The sequence below is a fragment of the Jaculus jaculus genome, chromosome 19 (genome assembly GCF_020740685.1).
Source record: "Jaculus jaculus isolate mJacJac1 chromosome 19, mJacJac1.mat.Y.cur, whole genome shotgun sequence".
In the NCBI taxonomy this organism is placed as follows: domain Eukaryota; kingdom Metazoa; phylum Chordata; class Mammalia; order Rodentia; family Dipodidae; genus Jaculus; species Jaculus jaculus.
Window position 1 is genome coordinate 8,171,870 of NC_059120.1, and position 25,435 is coordinate 8,197,304.

The 25,435-nt window shown below is 41.7% G+C and overlaps 1 protein-coding gene across 5 annotated transcripts in view; it reads left to right on the forward strand.

The window, feature by feature from the left end:
* The window catches only part of Ptgfr (prostaglandin F receptor), a 51,357-nt gene extending 28,408 nt beyond the window's left edge, over positions 1 to 22,949 (forward strand). For all 5 annotated transcript variants that reach the window (XM_045138813.1, XM_045138812.1, XM_045138811.1 and 2 more), the window contains exon 3: positions 21,185 to 22,949. In XM_045138813.1, the coding sequence (XP_044994748.1) occupies positions 21,185 to 21,460 (276 nt within the window). In that variant the 3' untranslated portion in view covers positions 21,461 to 22,949. The remainder of the gene's footprint in view (positions 1 to 21,184) is intronic.
* The last annotated feature ends 2,486 nt before the right edge of the window (positions 22,950 to 25,435 follow it).

Sequence of the window (25,435 nt, forward strand, 5' to 3'; positions counted from 1 at the left end):
CTGAAAAGAGAAGCTTTTCTAATCAAAAGTGAGAGTAGCATTAATATATGGATGTGAACATTAAGAGAAGTGCTTACTGGCCAGTTTTGTGAGCACAGTATATATGTTTAGCTAGACACCAGCAGACGTAACACTCCTAGGGTTCATGACTACTCCTGTTGAAGGTTTTCAGTATCAGGCGTGCATTCCCTCACATGGAACATGTCTCCAGTCCAATTAGAGAGCAGTTGGTTTCTCCCATAACAGACATGCCACTATTGCACCCATTGGCTCATTTGGCCTGGCTGGCCAAATTTAAGGCTTGCAGTGTCCACTGTTGAGTGTCTCCACTGGTGATTTCTCTCTCCCATGGAACTGCATGAAGTATAACTTTTTCCATCTTTCTATCAGCTGGTCTACATGGTGGAGGTTTTCAGCTCATTCCAGCCAGATTTCTCAGTGACTTGACAGCCCAAGTGGAGTCTTCAGCAATAGCATTTTACCATCTATTCCTGGTGGGAAACCAAGAGCCTTGGCAATGGCCTGTAATGTATTGGGGCATCAGGGACCTCCCTGGCCAACAACTCACTGGAAGGTATCCCATGTGATCTATGGGAGTTCCATTGTCCAAAAAATAGGTTTCTATATGATTTATTTATATCCTCTTAGATTTTTATTAGCCATCACTCCACCTTTCCTTACTCAATCTCTTCCCCTGACCTCACTTAGGTCTTTTTACCCCTGTTAATCTGTTTTTCTACTTACATATATACAATACCATTTTCTTAAGCCCCCCTCCTTCCCTTTGTATTCCATTTATATCCCCTTTATAGCTTACTGGCCACTGCTAGTGAGTTTTATTCCTACTCACATAGAAGTCCAATCATTCGTAGCTAGGATTCACATATGAGAGAGAACATGTGACGCTTGGTTTTATGGGCCTGGGTTACCTCACTAAGTATAAACCTTTCCAGATCAATCCATTTTCTTGCAAATTTCATAATTTCATTTTTCTTTACTGCTGAGTATAACTCCATTGTATAAATGTGCCACATCTTCATTATTCACTCATCAGTTGAGGGACATCTAGGTTGGTCCCCTTTCCTAGCTATTGTGACTAGAGTGGCAATAAACATAGTTGAGCAAGTATCTCTAAGGTAGTATACTTTTTCCTTTGAATTGTTACCTCAGGGCTGTAATTGTAATGATCACTTTCAAGTTCTTATTTAGAATTTTTGTTATGTGAGACTGAGGAAATAGATCAATAGGCAAGCTGCTTGCTGTGCAAGTACAAGGACCCCAAGCCTATGTAACGTGCCAGGCATGGTGGTGTGTGACTGTAATGGTGGTGTGTGACTGTAATGGTGGTGTGTGATTGTAATAGGGGTGTGTGATTGTAATGGTGGTGTGTGATTGTAATAGGGGTGTGTGATTGTAATGGTGGTGTGTGATTGTAATAATGGTGTGTGATTGTAATGGTGGTGTGTGATTGTAATAGGGGTGTGTGATTGTAATGGTGATGTGTGATTGTAATGGTGGTGTGTGATTGTAATAGGGGTGTGTGATTGTAATGGTGGTGTGTGATTGTAATGGTGGTGTGTGATTGTAATAGGGGTGTGTGATTGTAATGGTGGTGTGTGATTGTAATGGTTGTGTGTGATTGTAATGGTGGTGTGTGATTGCAATGGTGGTGTGTGATTGTAATGGTGGTGTGTGACTGTAATAGTGGTGTGTGATTGTAATGGTAGTGTGTGATTGTAATGGTGGTGTGTGATTGTAATGGTGGTGTGTGATTGCAATGGTGGTGTGTGATTGTAATGGTGGTGTGTGATTGTAATGGTGGTGTGTGATTGTAATAGGGGTGTGTGATTGTAATGGTGGTGTGTGATTGCAATGGTGGTGTGTGATTGTAATAGGGGTGTGTGATTGTAATGGTGGTGTGTGATTGTAATGGTGGTGTGTGATTGTAATGGTGGTGTGTGATTGCAATGGTGGTGTGTGATTGTAATAGGGGTGTGTGATTGTAATGGTGGTGTGTGATTGTAATGGTGGTGTGTGATTGTAATGGTGGTGTGTGATTGTAATAGGGGTGTGTGATTGTAATGGTGGTGTGTGACTGCAATGGTGGTGTGTGATTGTAATGGTGGTATGTGATTGTAATGGTGGTGTGTGATTGTAATGGTGGTATATGATTGTAATGGTGGTGTGTGATTGTAATGGTGGTATATGATTGTAATGGTGGTGTGTGATTGTACTGGTGGTGTGTGATTGTAATGGTGGTATATGATTGTAATGGTGGTGTGTGATTGTACTGGTGGTGTGTGATTGTAATGGTGGTGTGTGATTGCAGTGGTGGTGTGTGATTGCAGCTGTTGTGTGTGATTGTAATGGTGGTGGGTGATTGTAGTGGTGTGTGTGATTGCACTGGTGGTAAGTGATTGTAATGGTGGTGTGTGATTGCAATGGTGGTGTGTGATTGTAATAGGGGTGTGTGATTGTAATGGTGGTGTGTGATTGTAATGGTGGTATGTGATTGTAATAGGGGTGTGTGATTGTAATGGTGGTGTGTGATTGTAATGGTGGTGTGTGATTGTAATAGGGGTGTGTGATTGTAATGGTGGTGTGTGATTGTAATGGTGGTGTGTGATTGTAATGGTGGTATGTGATTGTAATGGTGGTGTGTGATTGTAATGGTGGTATATGATTGTAATGGTGGTGTGTGATTGTAATGGTGGTATATGATTGTAATGGTGGTGTGTGATTGTACTGGTGGTGTGTGATTGTAATGGTGGTGTGTGATTGCAGTGGTGGTGTGTGATTGCAGCTGTTGTGTGTGATTGTAATGGTGGTGTGTGATTGTAGTGGTGTGTGTGATTGCACTGGTGGTAAGTGATTGTAATGGTGGTGTGTGATTGCAATGGTGGTGTGTGATTGCAATGGTGGTGTGTGATTGCAATGGTGGTGTGTGATTGCAATGGTGGTGTGTGATTGTAATGGTGGTGTGTGATTGTAATAGGGGTGTGTGATTGTAATGGTGGTGTGTGATTGTAATGGTGGTATATGATTGTAATGGTGGTGTGTGATTGTAATGGTGGTATATGATTGTAATGGTGGTGTGTGATTGTAATGGTGGTATATGATTGTAATGGTGGTGTGTGATTGTAATGGTGGTATATGATTGTAATGGTGGTGTGTGATTGTACTGGTGGTGTGTGATTGTAATGGTGGTGTGTGATTGCAGTGGTGGTGTGTGATTGCAGCTGTTGTGTGTGATTGTAATGGTGGTATATGATTGTAATGGTGGTGTGTGATTGCAATTGTGGTGTGTGATTGTAGTGGTGGTGTGCGATTGTAGTAGTATGTGATTGTAATGCCATCACTGAGGAGGAGAGACAGGTGTATCCCTGGGGCTCAGTGGTCAGCTAGTCATGCCTTATTGGTGAGCTCCAGACCAATAAAAAGCTCTGACTCAAAAAGAGATGGAGATAGATGAGACTGTCATCTGGCCTCCATGTGTGGGCACACACCCATGCACATGGGCTCTCACACACATGTGTGCCCACACACATACCAACACACATACACAAGCAAAATAAAACAAGCTTGCTTTGTCATGTAAAAATTGATGAATATTTTTTAAAGCCCACATGTATATACTACTGTGTGCCACACAGACCTCTGTGTGCTTTGTAGAGGTCAATCTACTGAACCCAATGGCATTTTCCCTTATATATGTCCTCAGACATGGAGAGCATTTGATGATATATGTTCAGAGGAGTTACCCAAAGGATATACTCACCATGTTAGCATTTAGTGTCATGACCTGTCACACATAATCAGCCATATATTTGCTCTGAAATTAGTTAACAATGCAGTGTCCTAGGATGTAATCAAGATTAATCTTCCAGGAAGAACACACAAAGGTATCAAGTTGTATGTGATCTGTGGAGACAAACAAACATGTAAGGAATAGTACTTCACACAGACTTACGTCTGACTAAGGGGTAAACCTTCAACAAATTTGCTAAAAATGACACCTTAAATAGTGTTTTCCCAAAGTAATTATTTGTTTCTCTTCTTTCCAGTGCATTGATAATTCCCTTAGTCTCCTACTTTTCTCTGTCTCCCAAGACCAATTTGTCTGAATAAATGTATAACATTCAAATAAAAAAATATATAGCTCTATTGGCTGGTGTTATAGTCAGCTTTATGTTGCAGGGATTCCAAACCAGACACAGTTCATGGGAGGAAGGGGTTTATTTGAAGCTTACAGATCTAGGGGAGGTTCCATAATGGCACAGACCCAAGCAGAGAGACAACCACACAGCCAGCACCACATGTGAGCAAGAAGCAGTGCTCCCGGCCCCTGCCCAGCTCCCTTTGCAGACCTTAGGCTGGAAATCAGATCCTCCCTCCCAGTAACACCTTAGGGATGGATCCCAGAATCTACCTCCCAGTGACACCTCCCCCAGCCAGGAAACTGGAGGCAAGCTTTTAAAAAACAAAACAAAACAAAACAAAAACACCTGAATCTATTGGAGGACATACATTCAAACTACCACTGCTGGAGTTGAGTATTAAAGTTACTCTTGATTTTGTACAGAAGGATTTTAATCTTTGAGAAGTACTTTTTCTCCTCCACTGTCACTGAATTGATAAAACCCCATTCAGAGGAGAGAAATCCCACCTCGGGGTTTAGAGCAGACCAGTAAGGCTTGATTAAAACCAGAGGGTGACACGAGGTGCCAGTTTTAGCGTTTTGATTACAGCAAAGCAAACTTTTATCTTGCGAATGCATTCCCGCTCCCTCAAACCGACTGCTTATTATCCCTCATGTCTGAGAGAGTCTGATAGTTTTGCTTTCAGGACACCACTGTTTGCACTTGGCCCAAGCACATTTGAAACTGAAGGATTCTTGACTTCTTAAAGGAGCCAGAAGAAAGGGCTTAGTGAAAATGTCCTATTTAAAAAATCCAAATACATATTTCACTTTTATATGTTTAGAAAGATTCATTCATTCATTCAGTAAATATTTTTTCTCAGTTGCATTCCACAGTTCAGTTGCGTTGCAGGCCTATGATGCCAGGCAGACAGCATCTCCTCTGGTGGATGTTAGTCATCTGCAGAGCACTGGGGACAATTGCAAGAGGGGTGAGGATGAGTAGTCAAACAACCACAGTCTCGGGAAGTTTCTTTAGAATGATCAGTACTGCGACTGTGGGTGGGGACTGGTATATTTTAGTTTGGAGCGGCAGGGACGCTGTCAGAATGCTTAGCTCTATACGGCCAAACGAAGCCAGCTGTGGGGCAGATACTGGGGCGCAGTGGTCGGTTTGGGCAGAGGCAGGAGCTGGTGGAAAAATCCCACTGGCAGGAAAGACATCCTTATAATGAGAAAGGGAGCAGAGGTCATCAGCTGGAATAAGACAAGTATAGGTAAGGATTTAAAATCACAAAAGAAGGTAGGGGTGGATTGTCTAAGGCCTTCTGAATGACGGGAAGTTCAGATTAAAATTTGGTTGGGGGCCACTGGAGCATTCTGTACATAAAATCTGATGCATTGTTTAATGGTAGCACTTTGGCTCTGGGTAGGGCATGGCCTCTGTGAGAGCAGGGTATATTTCTATCATCTCTATCTCTATCTCTATCTCTATCTCTATCTCTATCTCTATCTCTATCTCTATCTCTATCTCTATCTCTATCTCTATCTCTATCTCTATATCCATATATAAGAAACAGGAGTTTCTGCTAAATATTTCCTTCGATTCATGAGTAATGACTACATTACTTTTGTGGAACTTACAATGGGAATTAAGGCAAGTAACAAACCATTGTTAAAGATTAGCTTATTATAAGAGAAATACTTTGTAAATATTTTTATGGAACAAAATATAATTATACTCTATTGTAAAACATTTTGAAGGAAACATAGTTACCTTACTCTACTTGGTTCATAATGTCATTATACCTGCCCTACTGGTTTAGTAAAGGGCATTTTTATTTCTTTTAAACTCCTTACTGACAATGTCCGTACATATACACAATGTGCCCTGATCATCGCCCCTTCTCACCATTCCCTTTCCTTGCTCCCCTATCTCACCTCTACTGAATCTCTTTTTCTGTTCAATTAATTTCTCTTCTTATTTTTAAAGAAATATTTTATTTTTATTTATCCATTAGAGTCAGAGAGAGAAGGAGAGAGAGAGAATGGGCACACCAGAGCTTCCAGCCACCGCAAACGAACTCCAGATGCATGTGCCATCATTTGCATCTGGCTTACTTAGGATCTGGAGAATTGAACCTGTGTCCTTAGGCTTTGCAGGCATGTGCCTTAAATACTAAGCCATCTCTCCAGTCCAGTTTCTCTTCTTTTGAGGGACATTTATTTGATTGATAATAGGTGGGTATCTACAGTGGTTTGAATTAGATGTTCCCCATAAACGCAAGCGTTTTGAATTCTTGGTTCCCAGCTGGTGGCACCCTGAGAGGTGGAACCTTGCTGGAGGAGGTGTTTTCCTCTCATTGGATGCTTCTGGTCAGGGGCTTTGTGCCAGCCTGCCGCAAGAAGTAAATGCAACAATATTGGCAAACTTCTGTTATCTGAGATGAAGTTATTTAATTCTTGGTTTTTTTTTCTTTTGGAGATTTTTATATGTACAAAAAATTAGATACTTCATGTTTTCATTTCAAATACTTCTCTGTTTCTTGATACTAAAGGGCTCAACTTTGAAACTGTAATTATTCCTAATTAGCTTGAGCAAATTCCTCCCTGGGCTCTCCGTGTGGAGTCTCTTTATCAGCTTCTGCCATTAGGGAGAGGGGACCAGTATTGGTTCCTAGGGGAAGTGGGATCCCTTGAGCTAGAAATCTGTCTGAGGTTCCTAATTTGGCTCTTCATTACCTACCAAATATTTACCACATACCTGCCAACTGCCCAGATATCTCAAACTCGGTTATTCATATCACTTGCATCTTCACCAGCCCTGACTCCACATGTCAAGCAAAGCTGTCCAGTCTTCTTAGTGCATGCTTGGGCCTATCCTTCCAATCAGCTCAGCTCCTTTATCCTGCTGTACTACGCACATATTTTGTACTATGTGAATTTGAACATAATAACCACATATCCTTTGGCCAATTATTAAGGCTGTATGTGAAACTCAGTTTTGACTTCTGTTAGACATGGATAATCAACTATGTCTTCAATTCAACTGGGTAATATGAATTTTCACATGACATCTCATAAGTATCAATTGATGGTGCCAGATCGTCATCACTGCTATCACACATGGCTGTACTTGGTACTTCTGTCAATTCCAGAGGTAATTTGGAAAACATTGATCAGATATCTACCATGGGCATTTATCCATGGGTGTATAAACACAATGGAAGTGAGCCTGCAACCTCAAGGGAATTGGCCGTTTATTTGGGGAGGTGGGAATCGCTCTAGCTCTGTTATGAAAGACTCCTGAGTGAGTGGCCATGGCTTCCGAGGGGGTCTTTGGTGAGAAACGTCATTTATACCTGGTCAATGGCAAATCCTGGCCAAAGTCTTTGAATTTGGGTACACTGTGCTTACTGGCTTTGTGGAGTGAGTCCCTACCCAAATTATTTTCTAGGAAAAGTAATCCTTCATTGTCTCTTTTAAAAAATATTTATTTTTATTTATGAGAGAGAGAGGGAGGGAGAGAATGGGCGCTCCAGGGCCTCCAGCAACTGCAAATAAACTCTAGATGCATGCGCCCCTTGTGCACCTGGCTAACATGGGCCCTGGGGAATCTAACCTGGATCCTTTGGCTTTGCAGGCAAAGGCCTTAACCACTGAGCAATCCCTCCAGCCCTTCATTGTCTTTTTTTTTTTTTTTTTTTTTTTTTGAGTTAGGGTTTCACTCTAGCCTAAGCTGACCTGGAATTCACTATGTAGTCAGGGTGGCCTCAAACTCACAGCAATCCTCCTACCTCTGCCTCCCAAGTGCTGGGATTAAAGGCATGTGCCACCATGCCCAGCTTCATTATCTCTTGATATTATTATTGATTCATATTTTTTCTTCTTTGGGTCAAATTACTTGATTACCTCACTTTTATTCCTTTTCTATAAACTTGTGATAGATTTGGTCACAGGCTTTTTTTTTTTCTTTCATTACAAGTTTATACTACCTCTTTCCTTTTTTAATATGAATGTATTTAATAAGGTCATTTTTTTTTCCCTAAAATGCCAACCAGATACTTTTTGGACTTCTGTAACTCAAGGTTAGAAGGAGTTTTGGGTCACATATCTGTCACTGGTCAACCTAACCAGAGAATTCTGGAAGCTAGCTTGGCCTATCTTCTATATTAAATGATTTACCTGAATTCAGTGCTTCATTTCTATCTCCTCTTGGTTATTTCTGGGAAGAAATGATGTTATTTTTAGTGAGGCCATTTTTGTGGTGCTCTTTGCAAGACCTCTTAAGAATTCAATTTCTTCCGCATAACTACAGAGGCAGGGCTTGGCTTTCTGGTCATGCAAATAATACCACAAAGCTGGGTAACTCGGTGGAAAAAAAATAACAGAATTAATATCCTGGAGAGAGGGTAGTGGAATTGGAGCTTCAGTTTTATAGTTATACAAGAAAGAAATTTCCTGAGTATTTGCTGACAAGCTCCTAAGGGTAATAAGAGAGCCTCTGGTGCTTTGGGTGAAGGGTTAGGCTAATTAGCTGACAATGTGCGTTCAGTTTGGAATCGATTATGAGGTGTGTGCAGAGGGTGGCTCCGTTGCCCAGAATGTGTTCACAGACTAAGAATAATTTGACAGCCATAAGCTATGTTTCGTGTTTATTTACATTCCTGAACCTTGTCAGCATACTTATTAAGTAGGTTGACGTGTTTATGCATTTAGGGGTATGAGAATCAAATCCCATGAGACTGGGTGTGGTGGCACCTGCCTTTAATCCTAGCACTTGGGAGGCTGAGGTAGAGGGATGGTGGGATTTGAGGCCAGCCTGGGGCTTCAAGGTGAGTTCCAGGTTTAGACTGGGCCAGAGGGAGAGCTGTGTCAAAAAAAAAAAAAAAAAAAAAAAGATAAAGAAAATCAAATCCCATGGGGATTTAATCTTGCCATTTCATTTGAACTTGAAGGCAGGTAATGACAAGGTGAAGAACTGGTAACCCCACTGAGGAGCGACCCCAGAGGAATGGGGGCAGGGACGAGGGAAAAGAGGGCACCAGCACACGATGTATCCATAGAGACCATGTTGTTAATAATAATAATAAACATTAAAAATATCTTTAAATTTTAATAACTGAAAATTTAATAAAAAGAAAGTCTGAGGTCAGACAGGGAGAAGTAATTCTAGCTGTGTTTTTTGCCCTGTTCTCTCAGGTGGGCTGGGATAGCCACACAGCTAGTCAGGTTCTGGCGACATAGACTAGCTGCTCTTCCCTTCCTTTCCCTCCCCTCCTCTCTTCTTTGGAAACATTTAAGCATTATACATAACCCCTTTCACAACCTTCCTTTGTCCCTCCTGCCTTATTTCCCCTCCATTGAACCCTTTCTTCTTCTCTCCAGCTAGTCCTTCTTCTATGATGTCATCATTTTCCCCTTCTGTTATGCAGGTCTTGGATAGGTAGTGTTAGCCACTGTGTGGACATGAGAGTTATAGCCTCTTTGTGTCTAGAACACAGTGTTGCAAAGCGCTCCTCCCCATCCTTTGGCCCTTGCATTCTTTCTGCCACCTCTTCTGCAATGATCCCTGAGCCTTGGGGAGTGTGATAGAGATGTCTCAATTAATGCTGAACACTTCACTGTCTCTTCTTCTCACACTTTGATGAGTTTTGAGTTTCCCTAGTAGTCACTGGTATCTGAAAAGCTGCTCTAACCAAACGTGAGAGTAGCACTAACATATGTGGTGTAGTTTGGTGCAATGCAATAATGGGTAGTTTTATGGTCATTGTATATCCATTTAGCCAAACAACAGTGGTAGCTTCCCCAGGGCTTATCATTTCCATAGTCATAGGCTTCTGATTAGATTTTTTTTTTTTTTTTTTGGTTTTTGAGGTAGGGTCTCACTCTAGCCCAGGCTGACCTGGAATTCACTATGGAGTCTCAGGGTGGCCTCGAACTCACAGCAATCCTCCTACCTCTGCCTCCTGAGTGCTGGGATTAAAGGCATGCCCCACCATGCCTGGCCTGATTAGACTTTTAATACCTGGTGTGAATTCCCTCCCATGGGACAGTCAGAGGGCAGATGGTTTTCCCCATAACAGGCGTGCCACTGTTGCACTAGTTGGTGCATTTTTTTTTTTTTCTGGCTGCCTAGCCTTGTAGCTGGTAGGATCTACTGCTGGTTAAGAGTGTTGATGGCTTTCTGCCCCCCAGCAGGCTGCATCGTTCTATGTTGTACTGTGACACATAGCTACCAGGGAGGAGGCTTCCAGCTCTACTCTTGCTTATTTCTCAGTGTCCTGCAGCCCAAGCATGTGCGGCCTTTAGCATCTAGTCCTGATGCTAGCTGCCCCTTCTTAATTTCTCTTTCTCCAGCTTTGTCAACCAGCTCATTTCCCTTGCAGGCTATCTGAAGCTCTGCACTCTGAATTCTAGAGCATGAGTCATTTTGTCTTTTTGAGGCAATTGTGTTGTTCTTTTCTCTGATGACAAGAAAATCATTAAAGGAGACAAATTCTTCATGGGGAAAGCAAAAGGATGGTGTTTACCTTGCCTAGCTCTTTTCAAGGAAAAATACTATATCAACAAACAATCATAAGTTCAAAACCAAAGCATAACAATGTTAACTCCAGAGGAATTACTCCAGGAAGCTAGAAATCAATAAAACCCCAAGCTGTCTTTTTCCCCAGAAAATTGAGCTATTCTAGTACCACAAGGAATGTGATTATTTTTTAAACATTTTATTTATTTATGAGAGAGAGAGAGAGAGAGAGAGAGAGAGAGAGAGAGAGAGAGAGAGAGAGAAAGAGGGAGAATGGGTACACCAGGGCCTCTAGCCATTGCAAACAAACTCCAGACATAGCATCTGGCTTATGTGGATATCGGGGAATTGAACCTGGGTTCCTTAGGCTTCCCAGGCAAGTGCCTTAACTGTTAGGCCATCTCTCCTTCCCTTGGAATTATCTTTAATTAAATAGATTGCTTATTGAGTAGGGCTGTCAGCTTCCTGACTAGAAGCCTGCATGGATTTCATTTCTGACTATACTGGCATTATCCTTCAGAGTAAAGCCAACATTGTGTCTAACCCTGGCCCAGCCTCTCCCCAGCTAGACACTCTCTTGTTTTCTTTATTTGTCCTTAAAGATTGTTCAGTCACAGTCACCCAGAGAGCTGCCGAGAGCCTTGCATGTGGTCTGCAGGCTTTTACAAATACTTACTTTTCCTATAATTTATGGATGTCTTTTATTCTTAAAGGAGATCCACTTTGTTAAAAGTTCCCAGTAAGTGACAGATTATTGTCCTAGATCTTAGAAATACTTTGAACAGTCTTTCCAAATGACTGTCATAATAAACCAACTGGGCCAGTTGGAAATTTCTTCTGGAAGAACACAATGTGTTTCAAGACAGATGGTTTACTGAAACACCATATTGCTACAGTCTGCTCTGACTATAAAAAGAGTGTTGTAAGCAGTCAAATGTAGCCTTTTACCCATGAAACAATGATTTTCCCATAGTATAACCAACTTCCAACTACTTTGTTTACGTAATTCATAAATGTGATGGTAATAATTGCTCTGGTCATGATTTTTTTGAGAAATATTTCTTGATTAGGATAAAAGCACCCATGTCTATATTTAGAATATAAACAATATTTTTGTATTAACTATGGGTTAATGGAAGTAACCGTAGCTGAAAAGAGCCAGACTTTACAACACTGTTAAAAGCTTAAAGTAAAATACTCAAATTCTGGTGGGATAAGTCCATGTTTTCTTCCTCTAAGACTTTAAAAGTTGCCTGTTGAGTTTTTATTTTCATCATCGTCAAAGGTAGAAATGATGGAGTGATTAAAATAATGTGTTAGTTTGTATTAAAAATAATTTTATAAATATGGTTTAACATGATGTCTGAATAGCAATCCGAGGATGACAGGAAGCAGACACTCATCTGAAAATCATGGTATTCACTATGAGATGGACATGAAGAAGATTAAAAAGATACTGGACATCATCTTATTCTGTCACCCTCATCTGTTAGCTAATTTATTTTAAGAATTATCTTTTTATTTCTGGACAGATTTTTTCCCTTCATTTTGACAACTGAGTTTGGATAGATACCTCAGATACATGGCGCTTAGTTCATCTGTTATATATACCAGTTAACTTTCTTGTTGTGGGTACATGATATTTGAAGGAAAAATTTATTAAAACCGGTTCTTGCTTTCACAAAAAAGATACTAGTAAAAGTATAAAGCTGGCCGAAAGACAGTCAGATAGAAATCGGAAGGTAGAGTTTAAAATTAGATCCACTAATACCAGGAGGGCACAGTGTGAAGCCTTACCTGCTCCACTGCTCACACTCTGACTGCACACTGGCTTTGGGTGACCTTGAGCAGCGTGACCTCTACATACCTCGGTATCAACATCTTAAAACAGGGATAATGCTCCTCCCTCATCATTATCAACAGGCTTAAGTGAGATGCCAGATGCAAACACAGCAAGAACCATGGAACATAGCAAGTACTCAGCTACTAGTAATTATTACCTCCATCTCGTTCCCAAGTGGAACATCCCATGACTGGTCTCATCACTGAGTAATGCAGGGAAGATCCGAAGCTTTGAGGACAGGTAAAATCGGGTTGAAATTTTGCCTTGGCCACTTTGTAGCCTCAGGAATTTAGCTGAGTTAGCTTCTGTGATTTGGCTTTCTTGTGGATGGCATCAGGAAACCAGCAACTACTTTTCCAGGTTTTGTGATCATGGAATGAGTAGAGATATATGTATATGTATAATGTATGCATGTGTGTGTGTAGTATGTGTGGTGTGTGTATATATAACGTGTGTGTGTGTGTGTGTGTGTGTGTGTGGTGTGTATGTATAACGTGTGTGTGTGCACTGAAGTTGGGTACCCTCTGTCACTCTTGCACTTTTCTTTTCTTGAGATGGGCTCTCGCACTGGACCTAGAAGCCCCACTCGTTCCCCAGTGTCCACTCCCCACAGGACTGGGGTTGTAGGGGGGTGTGTGTGTGGTCACACCTGCTTTTAAAAAATTTGTTTATCGTTATTTATTTATTTAAGAGTGACAGAGAGAAAGAAAGAGAAAGACAGACAGAGAGAGAGAGAGAGAGAGAGAGAGAGAGAGAGAGAGAGAGAGAGAGAATGGGCACACCAGGGCCTCCAGCCACTGCAAACGAATTGCAGATATATTTGCCACGTTGTGCATCTGGCTTACGAGGATCCTGGTAAATTGAGCCTCAAACTGGGATCCTTAGGCTTCACAGGCAAGTGCTTAACCGCTAAGCCATCTCTCCAGCCTGTATTTTTTTTTAATGTAGGTGCTGGGGATTTAACTTGAGCCTTCTCAGGCCCTCATGCTGGCGCAGCAAGATCTACTTGATGAATGATTTCTTCTCCTTCTTGGAGACACACTTGGTGTAATTTTCTTCACTGTTCATCTGACACATTGTTCCTCAGCTGGCATGAAGGCATGAAGGTGCCTGTGCGTTGCTATGACATTTGAAAGGAATACCACACAGGTGTTCACATTTGTAATCCCATCACTTGGGAGACAAAAGGATCAGAAGTTCATCAGCATGGGCTAACCTTGTGAATTTGAGGCCATGAGATTGGGTCTCAGAGGACGAAAGATCTGGGGTGATAGATCAGTCAGTAAAATAAATGCCTTGGAACGTGAAGGCCTGAGTTTGATCACCAGAACCCATGGAACAAAAGCTGGGCATGGGATTCCTTGCTTGTAATCCCAGCACTGAGGAGGCAGAGACAGAGAGATCCCTTGGACATGCTGGCCACCCAGCCTATCCTACTCCGTGAACGACAGACCAAAAGAGAGTACTTGTCTCAAAAAACTAAGGTAAATGGCACGTGAGTAATGACATCTGAGGTTATCTTCTGGGACTCCTGGACAGATGTGAGAGTGGGCACGCCTCCACACATGAATACACGTGAGATGGATATGCACACACACACAAAACATGCCACAGATTGTTGCTTTTTCCTCCTATTGTAATATTTCTGGCTTTTATATCTTTGAATCATTTGGATGGGCAAAATCTTATCTTAATATTAAAGATATTCAATAAATGGGAAATCATTGAAATTATTGCCTTCTAAATAAAAATATAGAAATTCGTATAATTTAAGCAGGAATAGTCTTCATATTTGTAAAGATATGTCAGGCCAAAGCTTGTACATTTCCGTTTTCGACAAAATATTTTTATTTATTTATTTGCAAGCACAGAAAGATAGGAGAGACAGCCAGAGACAATGGGTATGCCAGGGCCTCCAGCCACTGCAAGCAGACTCCAGATACATGTCCCACTTTTTGCATCTGACTCTATGTGAGTACTGAGGAACTGAACTTAGGTCATTAGGCTTTGCAGGCAAGTGCCTTAACTACTGAGCCATTCCCAAAGCCCTCCTTTTTTAAAAAAATAACATTTTTAAAGTATATTATTTTGGAGCAGCATAGGAGTACATTTTTTAAAAAAAATTCCTTGTCATCATTATTCTGTTTTGCTTTTCAGGCAGTCTATAGGCTGCTCTGGAAGTCATGGCAATCCTCTTGTCTCAGCCTCCTAAGTGCTGGGATTATAGATGAACAGTGTCATCACACTCTGCTAATATATTCTATTTCAAGAATAAATGCTAGCCAGAGAAACAGCACACATATATTAAATTCTAAAAGTACCCTTTGAATTTAAATTTACATAAACCTGGAGACCTCAGAGTTCAGTGGCATAGCAAAGCATCTGGAAGAATGTTTTATTCCTTGTGAGGCTGGATTGTAGTTGGCCAACTTATTTGGTCCTCTGTGTGTAAGTGTCAAACTCGAAGATTAGTCTTTGGGGGACAAAAATCATAAGGGTTGTAAATCAATGAATGGCACTTCTTGTGTCTAATTCATTCCCTGAAGCCCTTGAGTAGTCTTAATGTTGTGAGAGCAGGAGGAATATTTATCACTATTTATTATGATTACTATTTGTATGTGTAGTATGTGTGGTGTGTGTTTGAATGCGTATGTGCTAATATAGCACCTGGGTGCTGACCTATGAATCGACAGGTGACCTTTCACCCCATCTTTCTTACCTGCCTATTTCTCATACTGATTCTGGAGCCTACTTTGCTTTTTGTGAGCCTCAGCGATTCTTCACTTTCTGCTCCCCTCAGGACCAAGGTTACAGATGTGTGTGGCTATGATTGGCTGTTTATGTGTATTCTGGAGATTCAAACTTGGGGGAGGTCTCAGACACGCCCAGGGCCTCATCCTTGCATAGAAAGTACACTTAACTGCTGAGTCATCTCTCCAGCCCAACTATTATTGTATTATGTTATTATTAGTTGTTGTTGCTTGTGACTATGTGGATTAGGTGTGTGTGCAGGCTCACACGTGTGAGTGCAGGTACACGCAGGCATGGAGAGGTCAGAGGACAGCTTTTGGATGTCCATTCTCACTTGAGGGAAAGCTCTCTTTCCCATAGCTGTATTCTCTAGGCTAATTGATCCAGGAGCTTCTGGGAAATTCTCCTGTCTCTGCCTTTCGTCTCCCTGACAGTGTCCTGGGATTATAGAAACCCAGCAGGAATTTCTGGCTTTTACATGGGGTCTAGGGATTCAAATTCTGGTACATTAACTTGAGCAGTAATAGCTTTATTCACTGAAGTTGCTCCCTAGCCCGTGGTTAATTTATTATGTATACCATTTACTTTGCTCTTTGCACCTGAGCATGCCTGTAAACCCCCCTCCGTGTTCTTTGGCCTCCTTGTTTCCCTAGTGTCTTGGTGCTGGAACACCTTGGAGAAGACCAGCTTCATCAGTGGATGGTTTTCACAAGCCGCGTGAACACTCGGTGCTGCTGATTCTCAGTGAGAATCTTAATCCTGACCACAGGTGAACAGCTGGAGCGTGGCACGAGCCCAGGAAGATGCCTTAGACAACACTGAGTCTTCCTCGAGTTCCCTGTGCTGGGAGCTCTTGGAAACTGGAAACGAGGCTGTGTGCTTGCTGCATAGCTGTCCGTGCTGTCTGAAAAGCAAGTTTGGCTGGGCCAGTCAGAGAGGTTCTGACGGCTTGTGGAGTGCCTGTCATCAAGGGCTAGGAAAGATGACTCCAAAGTGCTCGTCTGCTCAGCTTGTAGACGTCTACCCCTCATCCTGGCCGCCGATCCCTCACATCCCCCCCAGTCTGTCCAAGCCAAATTTCCCAAGCAATTCTGGGCACCTTCAAGACAGCCTCACTCACATGTACAGACATGGGCAAAAAACTCATGTGTCTTCTGATCCTTTAGTTGAATAACATTTTGTTACAAACTATTTGGGTGGGGAAAAAAAAAACCCACAGCTTACAAAAGCAATGTATTATTTAGCTCAAGAGAAGTTAGTAAATTCTGCACAAAATGAAATACAACAGAATTTCCTCAACTTTGACTATCTGGCGTTAGCCAATGCAAGCATTAATATGCACCTGAATCTTTTTTCTTCTGCATACAGCATGACACTCATTTGTTTCAGAATTAAGGTCTCATGATCCACATAATTTGGTAATTTGCTTCCTTTAACACTGTATCCCTTTGGTGCTTTTATAATGTGAAATGACCATAATTTATCTCCTATTGAACACACTGGTTGTCTTGAATTTTCTATAGCATGTTACTACCAACACATTACAAATTGGCATTTCTTTTATAGCAATATTCCACTTATGTTGTTGTTGGTAGCTGACTGCTCATTGGTCACCCACGCTGGGCCTGTGAGCACCTGCTCTTTCAGGCGGAAGCTGATGGCAGAGGAGAGGGTGGTTGTGAGCCTGGGTGCTGCCTGGCGTTCCTGAGAACAGTTAGGTCCCAGGCTCCTCAGCAAATGGCTCCATGTCTTCTATGCAGTTGCCCTGAGTGAATTTCTTCCTGTATACACAGGGCAGTGTCTTGGTTGAGCTATGAGATACCTGGAAACATACTTAATCACTAATAGAAAATAAATATATTTTCTACTCATGAAACAAGAGAAATATTTATTCATTCATTTTCCTTTTTTTTTAAAAAAAATTGAGGCATGCCCAACAGACTGGCCTTTTTTTTTTTAAATGAGAGAGAGAGAGAGGGAGGAAGAATATTGGCAAATCAGGGCCTCCATCCACTTTAATCGAACTCCAGATGCACGTTCCACCTTGGGTGCATGTGCGACCTTGCACACTTGGGTCACCTTGTGTGTCTGGCTTACGTGGGGCCTGGAGACTTGAACATGAGTCCTTAGGCTTCACAGGCAAGCACCTTAACCTCTAAGCCATCTCTCAAGCTCTCTATTTTCCTTTGCACCACCATGGATCAGAGAAAAATCTTGCAGACAGATCCTCAGTTTCCTAGTGTCTGTGCATTTATTCTTGCATCTCCAGTTTTTGGCCCCAAAAGCACATAATCAATGATTAGTTGGTGAGTGAAGAGCAAATATGGAGTAACAATATCTCAGTAAGTTGCCAGTCAAGTCTCGCCCCTGCTTTCTCCTAATGGGCTCCCTTCAGGTGCCTCTCTTCAGCCCTGCTGTACAACATGGGGCGGGGCAGAGACGCAAGAGTGTACATCTGACTCAGGCAGCATTGTGAAGGCTATATTATTTTTACTTTATTTAGTTACAGATTCCTTAGGTCTTCAGTTGGGTAAACTACTTTCCCAGGAAAGGAAGCATTTCTCAAGGGATCTGCAAGATCCTGTTTCTTTTATATGTCAACAAACTTCACTGCTCTTATGGTAAAACCTAGAAACATTTTATGCCTCAAAATGCCAGACCCTTGTGATAGATGGCCATAGGTTTCTCTGTTGATTAGTTGTGCTTCTAGAAATAGCTTCAAAAAATAAGAACATAACTGAATTCATTAAGCTTACTGAGTACATTTTAGGTGTCAACTTTAAAAAAAACTGTGAACAACTGGTTTATTTTTTTAATTAAAACAAAAACTTTATTAAAGATTTACAAAATTCCCTCCCTCCACCTTTCTTTGTTTCCCTCCCCCAACTCCCTAAAAGGAACCCTCTCTTCTTTCCTATTACTCCATCTTTTATGTTGATATTTGTTTATTTTTGCTCTCCTCCATCATCCATGACAACTTGTCTATGTGCTCAATATTATGCAGGTCTTGTGCAGGAAACAGCCACCATGGAGTCATGAGCACAATGACCCTTTTGTATCTGGTCAACAGAGTTTCAAAGCACTCCATCCTTTGGGCCTTACTGATATAGTCTCTGACCCATTGGAGGGTGTGAAAGAAGTCTCATTAAGTGCTGAGCACTCATCTGTCAGTTCTCAGAGTGAGTTTTGAGACTCCTCAGCAGTCACCACTATCTGAAAAGAGAGACTTCTCTGACAAAAGTGGCAGCAGCACTCATATAGAGGCCTAAGTGTAAGTATTTTAGTGGGCAGTTTGGTGGACATAACATGTCCATATAGACAAACAATTGTAGTAACATCTGCCCTAGGGCTTGTGAGCTTCCCAGCCATAGACTGTTGACCAGGATTTTGGTATCAGCCATGTCACCTTTGAACTGGGTGTTATAGATGCTCATAGTTCTGCAGATAAATGCATGCTTATGACACATTATTTGAAGTGACAATATTCAGTGGGTACCCAAAGAGTGAGCAGACATTAGTTCATCTTCATGAATATGGGTGTGTGATATGGGCATGAGCCCATTTTTGTGTGTGGCTTGAAGGATGGTTAGGGATTTGTCAGGCAGAGAAATGGGGGTCAGGGGCTCAAAACATGGCTTTAACAAGCCGATGCTCAGAAAGAGCATGGTGCCTCTGGGGCATGTGAGGCAGGAGCATAGGATGCTGGCAGTGGAGCTGTGGCTGGTCAGGTCAAGTGTCAGGTGGGCCACTTAAGTTTCCTATGCCAACCATGAGTTTTCTTCCCATTCCTCCAAGAACTTTTTAATTCAAGTATTATATTCATTACTATATGCTCTCAGAATTCCTTTTCATATATACTTGTTTGGATTCTTTTTCTCCCACAATATTTTACTGTATACATGCATCTACATTTCAGCAAAGGAAACATTAAAAAGGGTATGCAAGCCAGGCATGGTGGTATAGTTGGGAGACCGAGGCAGGGGGACTGCTGTGAGCTCAAGGTCAGTCTGGCTAACCTTGGTTACAGAGTGAGACTGTCTCAAAACCCCAAAACTGGGCTGGAGAGATGGCTTAGTGGCTAAGATGCTTGCCTGAGAAACCTAAGGACCCAGGTTCGATTCCCCAGGACCCACATAAGCCAGATGCACAAGGTGGTACATGAATCTGGAGGCCCTGGTGTGCCCATTTTCTCTATCTTCCTCTTCCACTCTCTCATAAATAAATAAATAAATAAATAAATAAATAAATAAATAAATAAATAAATAAATATTTTTTAAAAACAAAACTTTGCTTGGGAAGGTGTTTCACACACCACCATGCTTTCCAGGCTGGTTGGTCTGCAAGCTCCACTTCCCATCTTGCCATCGGAGTGCTAGGGTTGCAGATGCCCACCACAGGGTCCGGCATTGTGTGGGTTCTGGGGATTTGAGCTCAGGCACTCACACCTGCATACCAAGCACTTTATCCATTGAACCATCCCCACCCTGCTCTGCTTTTATATTGTTTAACACCATCATTTAAATATTTTATTTATTTACTTGCTTATTTATTTATTTATGAAAGAGAGAGGGGGAAGAGAGAGAAATAGAGATAGGCAGAGAACGCGCACGCCAGGGCCTGCAGCCACTGCGAACTGCAGAAGCATGCGCCACCTTGTGTGTCTACCTTACATGGGTCCTGGGGCACTGAACTGGGTCCTGAGGCTCCGCGGGCAAGTGCCGTAACCACCAAGCCGTCTCTCTAGCTCTGCTTTTGTATTTTTGTGGGAGGGTGGGAATAGAAGAGGAATTGAGCCATGTCCACAACCCAATCACAAAGCTGCACATTGAGAGTGTGAATGATGACAGTTTTGATAAGGGACCTTCATTCATCAGTGCAAATGAAGGTCATTCTTTCTGATAATGGTCTAGATTTCCTTTTCCTGTAGGATGTTGAGTTTTGTTATGTCATCAAGGCATATGGTACAATGGTCCAAGCATTATTTAATTTTTCCCTATCAGTTTTTGCTCATTTGTTTCTTACTTGATTTTTTTTTTAAGCCAAGATTTTCAAAGTCTCATTTGCCTTTGATGTAACTATCTGTGTGTGTGTGGGGGGGGGGGAAGGGGGGGTCAAAGACGGGCTCTGTAGTTGGCCTTATTCTAGTACGGAGCAGGAACTGGTTAAGAAAATGACTCCACAAAATGATCTCTGCGGTGAAGAGCGGTCAGGAAACAGGCACGTGAAACTGAAATACACACTGATCTGGTTAAGTGGCAGTGGAAGCAAGCACAGGCGCATTCTATGAAGCTCTTACAATGCAGCGCCACATGTTTTTGGAATATTTTAGCCTAGTTAAAAGGAGAGTTGAATATACAAGTGGTATCATTATCATTGCCAAGTAGGAAACTGTAAACTTACACTCCAGCAAATTGTTGTATACCATATAAGAATTAATACAAAATTATAGATTCACTTTGTTTTGACCCAGGATCTTACTTTGTAGCCTAGGCTGGTCTTGAACTCATGATGCTCTTATTCACACCACTTCAGTGCTGCAGTTGTAGCTTTGTGCTGCGATAACTCTCAAAGCTCATTGTTTGAATCTACTTGTTACCTTATGTAGAATTCATCTACTTAAGTACAGTCTCATTTTTCATTTTTGTGTGAAATTATTATTCCCACAAGTACAGTGCTAATTGCAGCTCGCCAATACTTGTTTCCCCTTGGTCACTCTCTGGTGCACAGTTGGATTCCATGACGGTTATAATTTCTGTAACATTTGAATTGACAAAGTCGTTATTTTTGTCTGTGCTTTGCCTCGTGGCATCACTTCGTGGAGTGTGGAATGAATGTCTTGTATGGCACAGAGTCAAGCTGAAAAACTACACAACTGGACAAACAAATATCTGTAACCACTGCTTTCCCTCTTTGCCTTGTTTCCTAGGTAACGATGGCCAACATCGGGATCAACGGGAACCATTCCCTAGAGACCTGCGAGACAACACTTTTTGCCCTGCGAATGGCAACGTGGAATCAAATCTTAGATCCTTGGGTCTACATCCTTCTCCGGAAGGCTGTGCTCAGGAACCTGTACAAGCTTGCGAGCCGCTGCTGCGGAGTGCGTGTCATCGGCTTGCACATCTGGGAGCTCAGCTCCATTAAGAGTTCCTTAAAGGTGGCGGCCATTTCTGAGTCGCCAGTTGCACAGAAAGCAGGTTAGCAGTCACCCGGTGTAGCAGGGCAGCGAGCCAGCGCAGGGACAGCATGATGTTCGGGCAGCCATCTCAGCTACTTAGGTAAATGTATATGGGCTAACTGGAAAATTCAACCTCAACATATCGTTGGGGTTACTGTGGACAGATCCAGCTTGTGGAATTTGTTAAGTTGACTGCACAATTGTCCTTTTTTTAAAAAAACTTGTTTTTGACAACAGGAAGTGGATTGATGGATATAAAGCTATGCGAGTCAAGCAGGAGATGATTTTGACATATGCTTTTGTAATCAATGAATCTGTTGAGGCCCAGTGCATTTACTTGACCTACTTGTCTAAGAACATTCTGATGTCATGTGTACAGTGAGATGACTCTGTTTGGATAACTTGACTGTGGCTGTTCCTTAGAGACTAACTCAATGAGATACAACAGTCTCCATGTTGGGAGGTGAGAGGTTATTCACCTGTCTACTTGTCTAAGAACATTCTAATGTCATGTGTACAGTGGGATGACTCTGTTTGGATAACTTGACTGCGGTTGTTCCTTACAGACTAGCTCAATGAGACACAATGGTCTCAGTGTTGGGAGGCGAGTGGTTATGTACCTGCCTACTTGGAGACTCAATCTGTGCATAAGCATTGGCATCTGAGATTCACTGCGGCTTGCAGTGGCCACTGTACACTCCACGTCAGCCTCATGCATGGTCTGATCTTACAAGGCTGCTTAGAATGGACTCATTCTTGCCGTATCTGGTGAAGAAGACCACTTACATTTATTGTTATAAAGGTCAATGATTGTTTGAAGGTTTTTTTTGGGGGGGGGGCAGGTTATAGACTTGTACTTTTTCAAATGATCTCCTTTCTCCTGTGAAAATTTTAGATAAAAAATGCTGTATCTTAGCACAGATATAGGCAACTTGCATGACATCCGCTCCTCCAATGCTCCACCATGGACAATGCAAGCAACCCAGCCCCCAGTGACATGTACCAAGATCATGGGCAAAACATGCATCACTGACAGCTGTCATTTCTCTGTCAGAGAAGAAAAGAAAAACCATCAAAATATATTCAATGACTGTCTTCAACTAGTGTGATTTTGATTTATACACACAAACTTACATTTACACAGATATCAGAAAATTCTGGAAGGTTCACTAAATCTGTATGACTGAATCTTAGAAAACCAGACTTACCAGTGTTGACAGGGAAGACTTAGAATTAGTCAGACACTGGGGATTCATCTTCATAGTTAAATAGCAATAATATGTCCCAAATTTCCAATCATAATTAAGACTATATTTATATAATTTAACCAAAATGATATTAGATTTCAGTACTCATTCAAAATATTGTAAGTCCATCAGAGACTAAGGTATTATTTGTTTTATGATAAGGAAATGCATTTCTATTTTTAAAAAAATCATTGCTGGGCTGGAGAGATGGCTTAGTGGTTAAGGTGCTTGCCTGCAAAGCCAAAGGACCAAAGTTTGACCCTCCAGATTCCACATAAACCAGACGCACAAGGTCATGTAAGCTTGCAAGGTCACACATGTGCACAAGATGACGCATGTGTCTGGAGTTTGAGTGCAGTGGCTGGAGAATTGCACCTTGCAATTCTCTCCTTTCTCTCTCTCTTTCATAAAAAATAAATAAAACTTAAAAAAATCATTGCTTTCATTAAGTTTGGGTTTATTTAAAAATTAATTTTCTCTGTGAAACTGATTTCACACTCTAGTAAGTCTGAGAACTCAAGTAGATGTTGTTATAGTCATACACTTCTGCTTTTGATTGGAAATTTATATTGGGAGTGATTATTAATTCTGGTAAATTTTCATGATTAAATTAAAAGGGATTAAGCAAACAGCCTCCCTGAAGATTTAAGGGCAATCATTTTCTCAGTGAGTCTAGTAAATGATCAAGCACACAAATGGTGGGTTGGTGTGTCGAGAAGACACTATAGAAAATGGACACGTTGTTCGGACCTGAAATTGCAAAGGCTGGGCGCAGTTTAAGCTAAAACTGACAGTTGCCATATTGGCTATCGTGGTGCATGTGTGTGTACATGTGTGTGCACATGTATGTGCACAATGCATGTTTATGAAGAGTCATTGTAATTTGTAATTGCTGTTATGTTGAATAAATGAAAATCCCAGGAGCCCTTTCAGATGGTTCACTGACTCTCCGACCAGCTGTTTGTTTCCTACAGAAGGGCAAGGGTGCTGATGTCCTGCAGGCCAAAGCTGCCTGCAGTGGACAGTTCTGTGTATTTTGACTGGGAAAGGCACTGGGAAGAAGTTCTCACCAGGCCTTTTCTTCACGAGTCTTTACACACAATGCCACAGCGACGCTGCTGCGACGTCATCATGGCTGTGCAGGTCTGGGTGGATGAGACCTCTTGTGGCATCACCATGCGCAGGATTCAAGGCAGAGAGGAGGGCTAGAGGAATATTCCTGCAAATTCTGGGACCGTGAGCTACGTTATCTAAGCACTGCTTCATGGCAGCCTAGCTGATCCCAAGACGAGATACTAAACCCTCAGTGTGGATTTTGTTTTTAAATAAAAATGAGACAAATATGCATTGGGTTTTGAAAGACTTAATAGGAAGAGAATACTGACTCAAAATCAGCTGTGGGTACTATCCACCAGACGCGGATCCACCAGGGCACGCCGACGAGTTCCTGATGGCTTCTATTAGTGCTGGGAATGTTCCATCTTCATTGTCCTCTAAAGATAGAAAGTTGCTTCTAACTATTGTTTGTGAGGTGGAAAATTGCTAAAGATTAACACATATCTGGGCATATCTGTTATATAACAGCTTTGTTTGCTTACTTTCAGACTTTAAAAGAGAGTCCTGCTTTAATTTTGTACCTAAGTGAATTTAGGACAAAAATAAGAGCACTTATTAACTATAGAGTGAGATTTTGTGAAAATGGTTGCTGGTTCCTGTGTCTATTACCGACTGCGCCAGTAAGTCACTTTGTAGTGGCAGATTCTAAAGGTGGGAATGTGTATTTTCTTGACGCCTCATTTGGTTGTCAAAAGAATTTACCACCCAGTAAATATACTTCAGCTTGTTACTGGCACATTGCAATTGGGGATGAAATGTGCTTTTCTTTGTTATGTGAATAGATGAATTTCTTCATACATGTATAAGAGAAGAAATAGTGATGATATGTATATATTGTTGCTTGCATCAGTATGTCATGCGCTCCTGGCGTTTTAATGCTTTGGCTAGCTTGAAACTTTAAATGATTTTATAATAAACTTTGTGTAATGTGTTTATCTACAATGGTTTATTTTTGGGAAGACCATAAAACTTGGAATTCTTTTTTTCTCTCTATGTAGTGTATGTGTGTGATGTGTGTGTGTGTGCGTGTGTGTGTGTGTGTGTACACGCATGCTAAGGCCAGAAGAGAACATTGCATTTCCTCTTCTGTCGCTCATTCACTTTATTTCCCTAAGATGGAGACTCTCACTGAGCCTGGAGCTGCCTTTTTTGGTCAGAGTGACTGACCAGGGAGTCCTGGTCATCCTCTTGTCCCCACCCCTCAGCACTGGGATTACAGCCATGGGAGGACATGCCTGGCTGTTCTATTTTTTTAAATGTGGGTGATGGATATTGAACTGAGGATTTCATGCTTGTGCAGCGAGCGCTCTTCCCCACGAAGCCACCTCCCCAGCCCTGCCCCCAAACTCGGAACTCTCGAATGTAAACTTACACTTTTACTTTCTGTTACATGCTAACTTAAAAAAATATTTTATTTTATTTATTTATTTGAGAGAGAGAGAGAGAGAGAGAGAGAGAGAGAGAGAGAGAGAGAGAGAGAGGAGACACATCAGGGCATTCAGCCACTGCAAACAAACTCCAGATGCATGTACCACCTTTTGCATCTGGCTTACGTGGGTCCTAGGGAATTGAACCTGGGTCCTTTGGCTTTGCAAGCAAGTGCCTTAACTACTAAGGCATTTCTCCAGCCCCTACA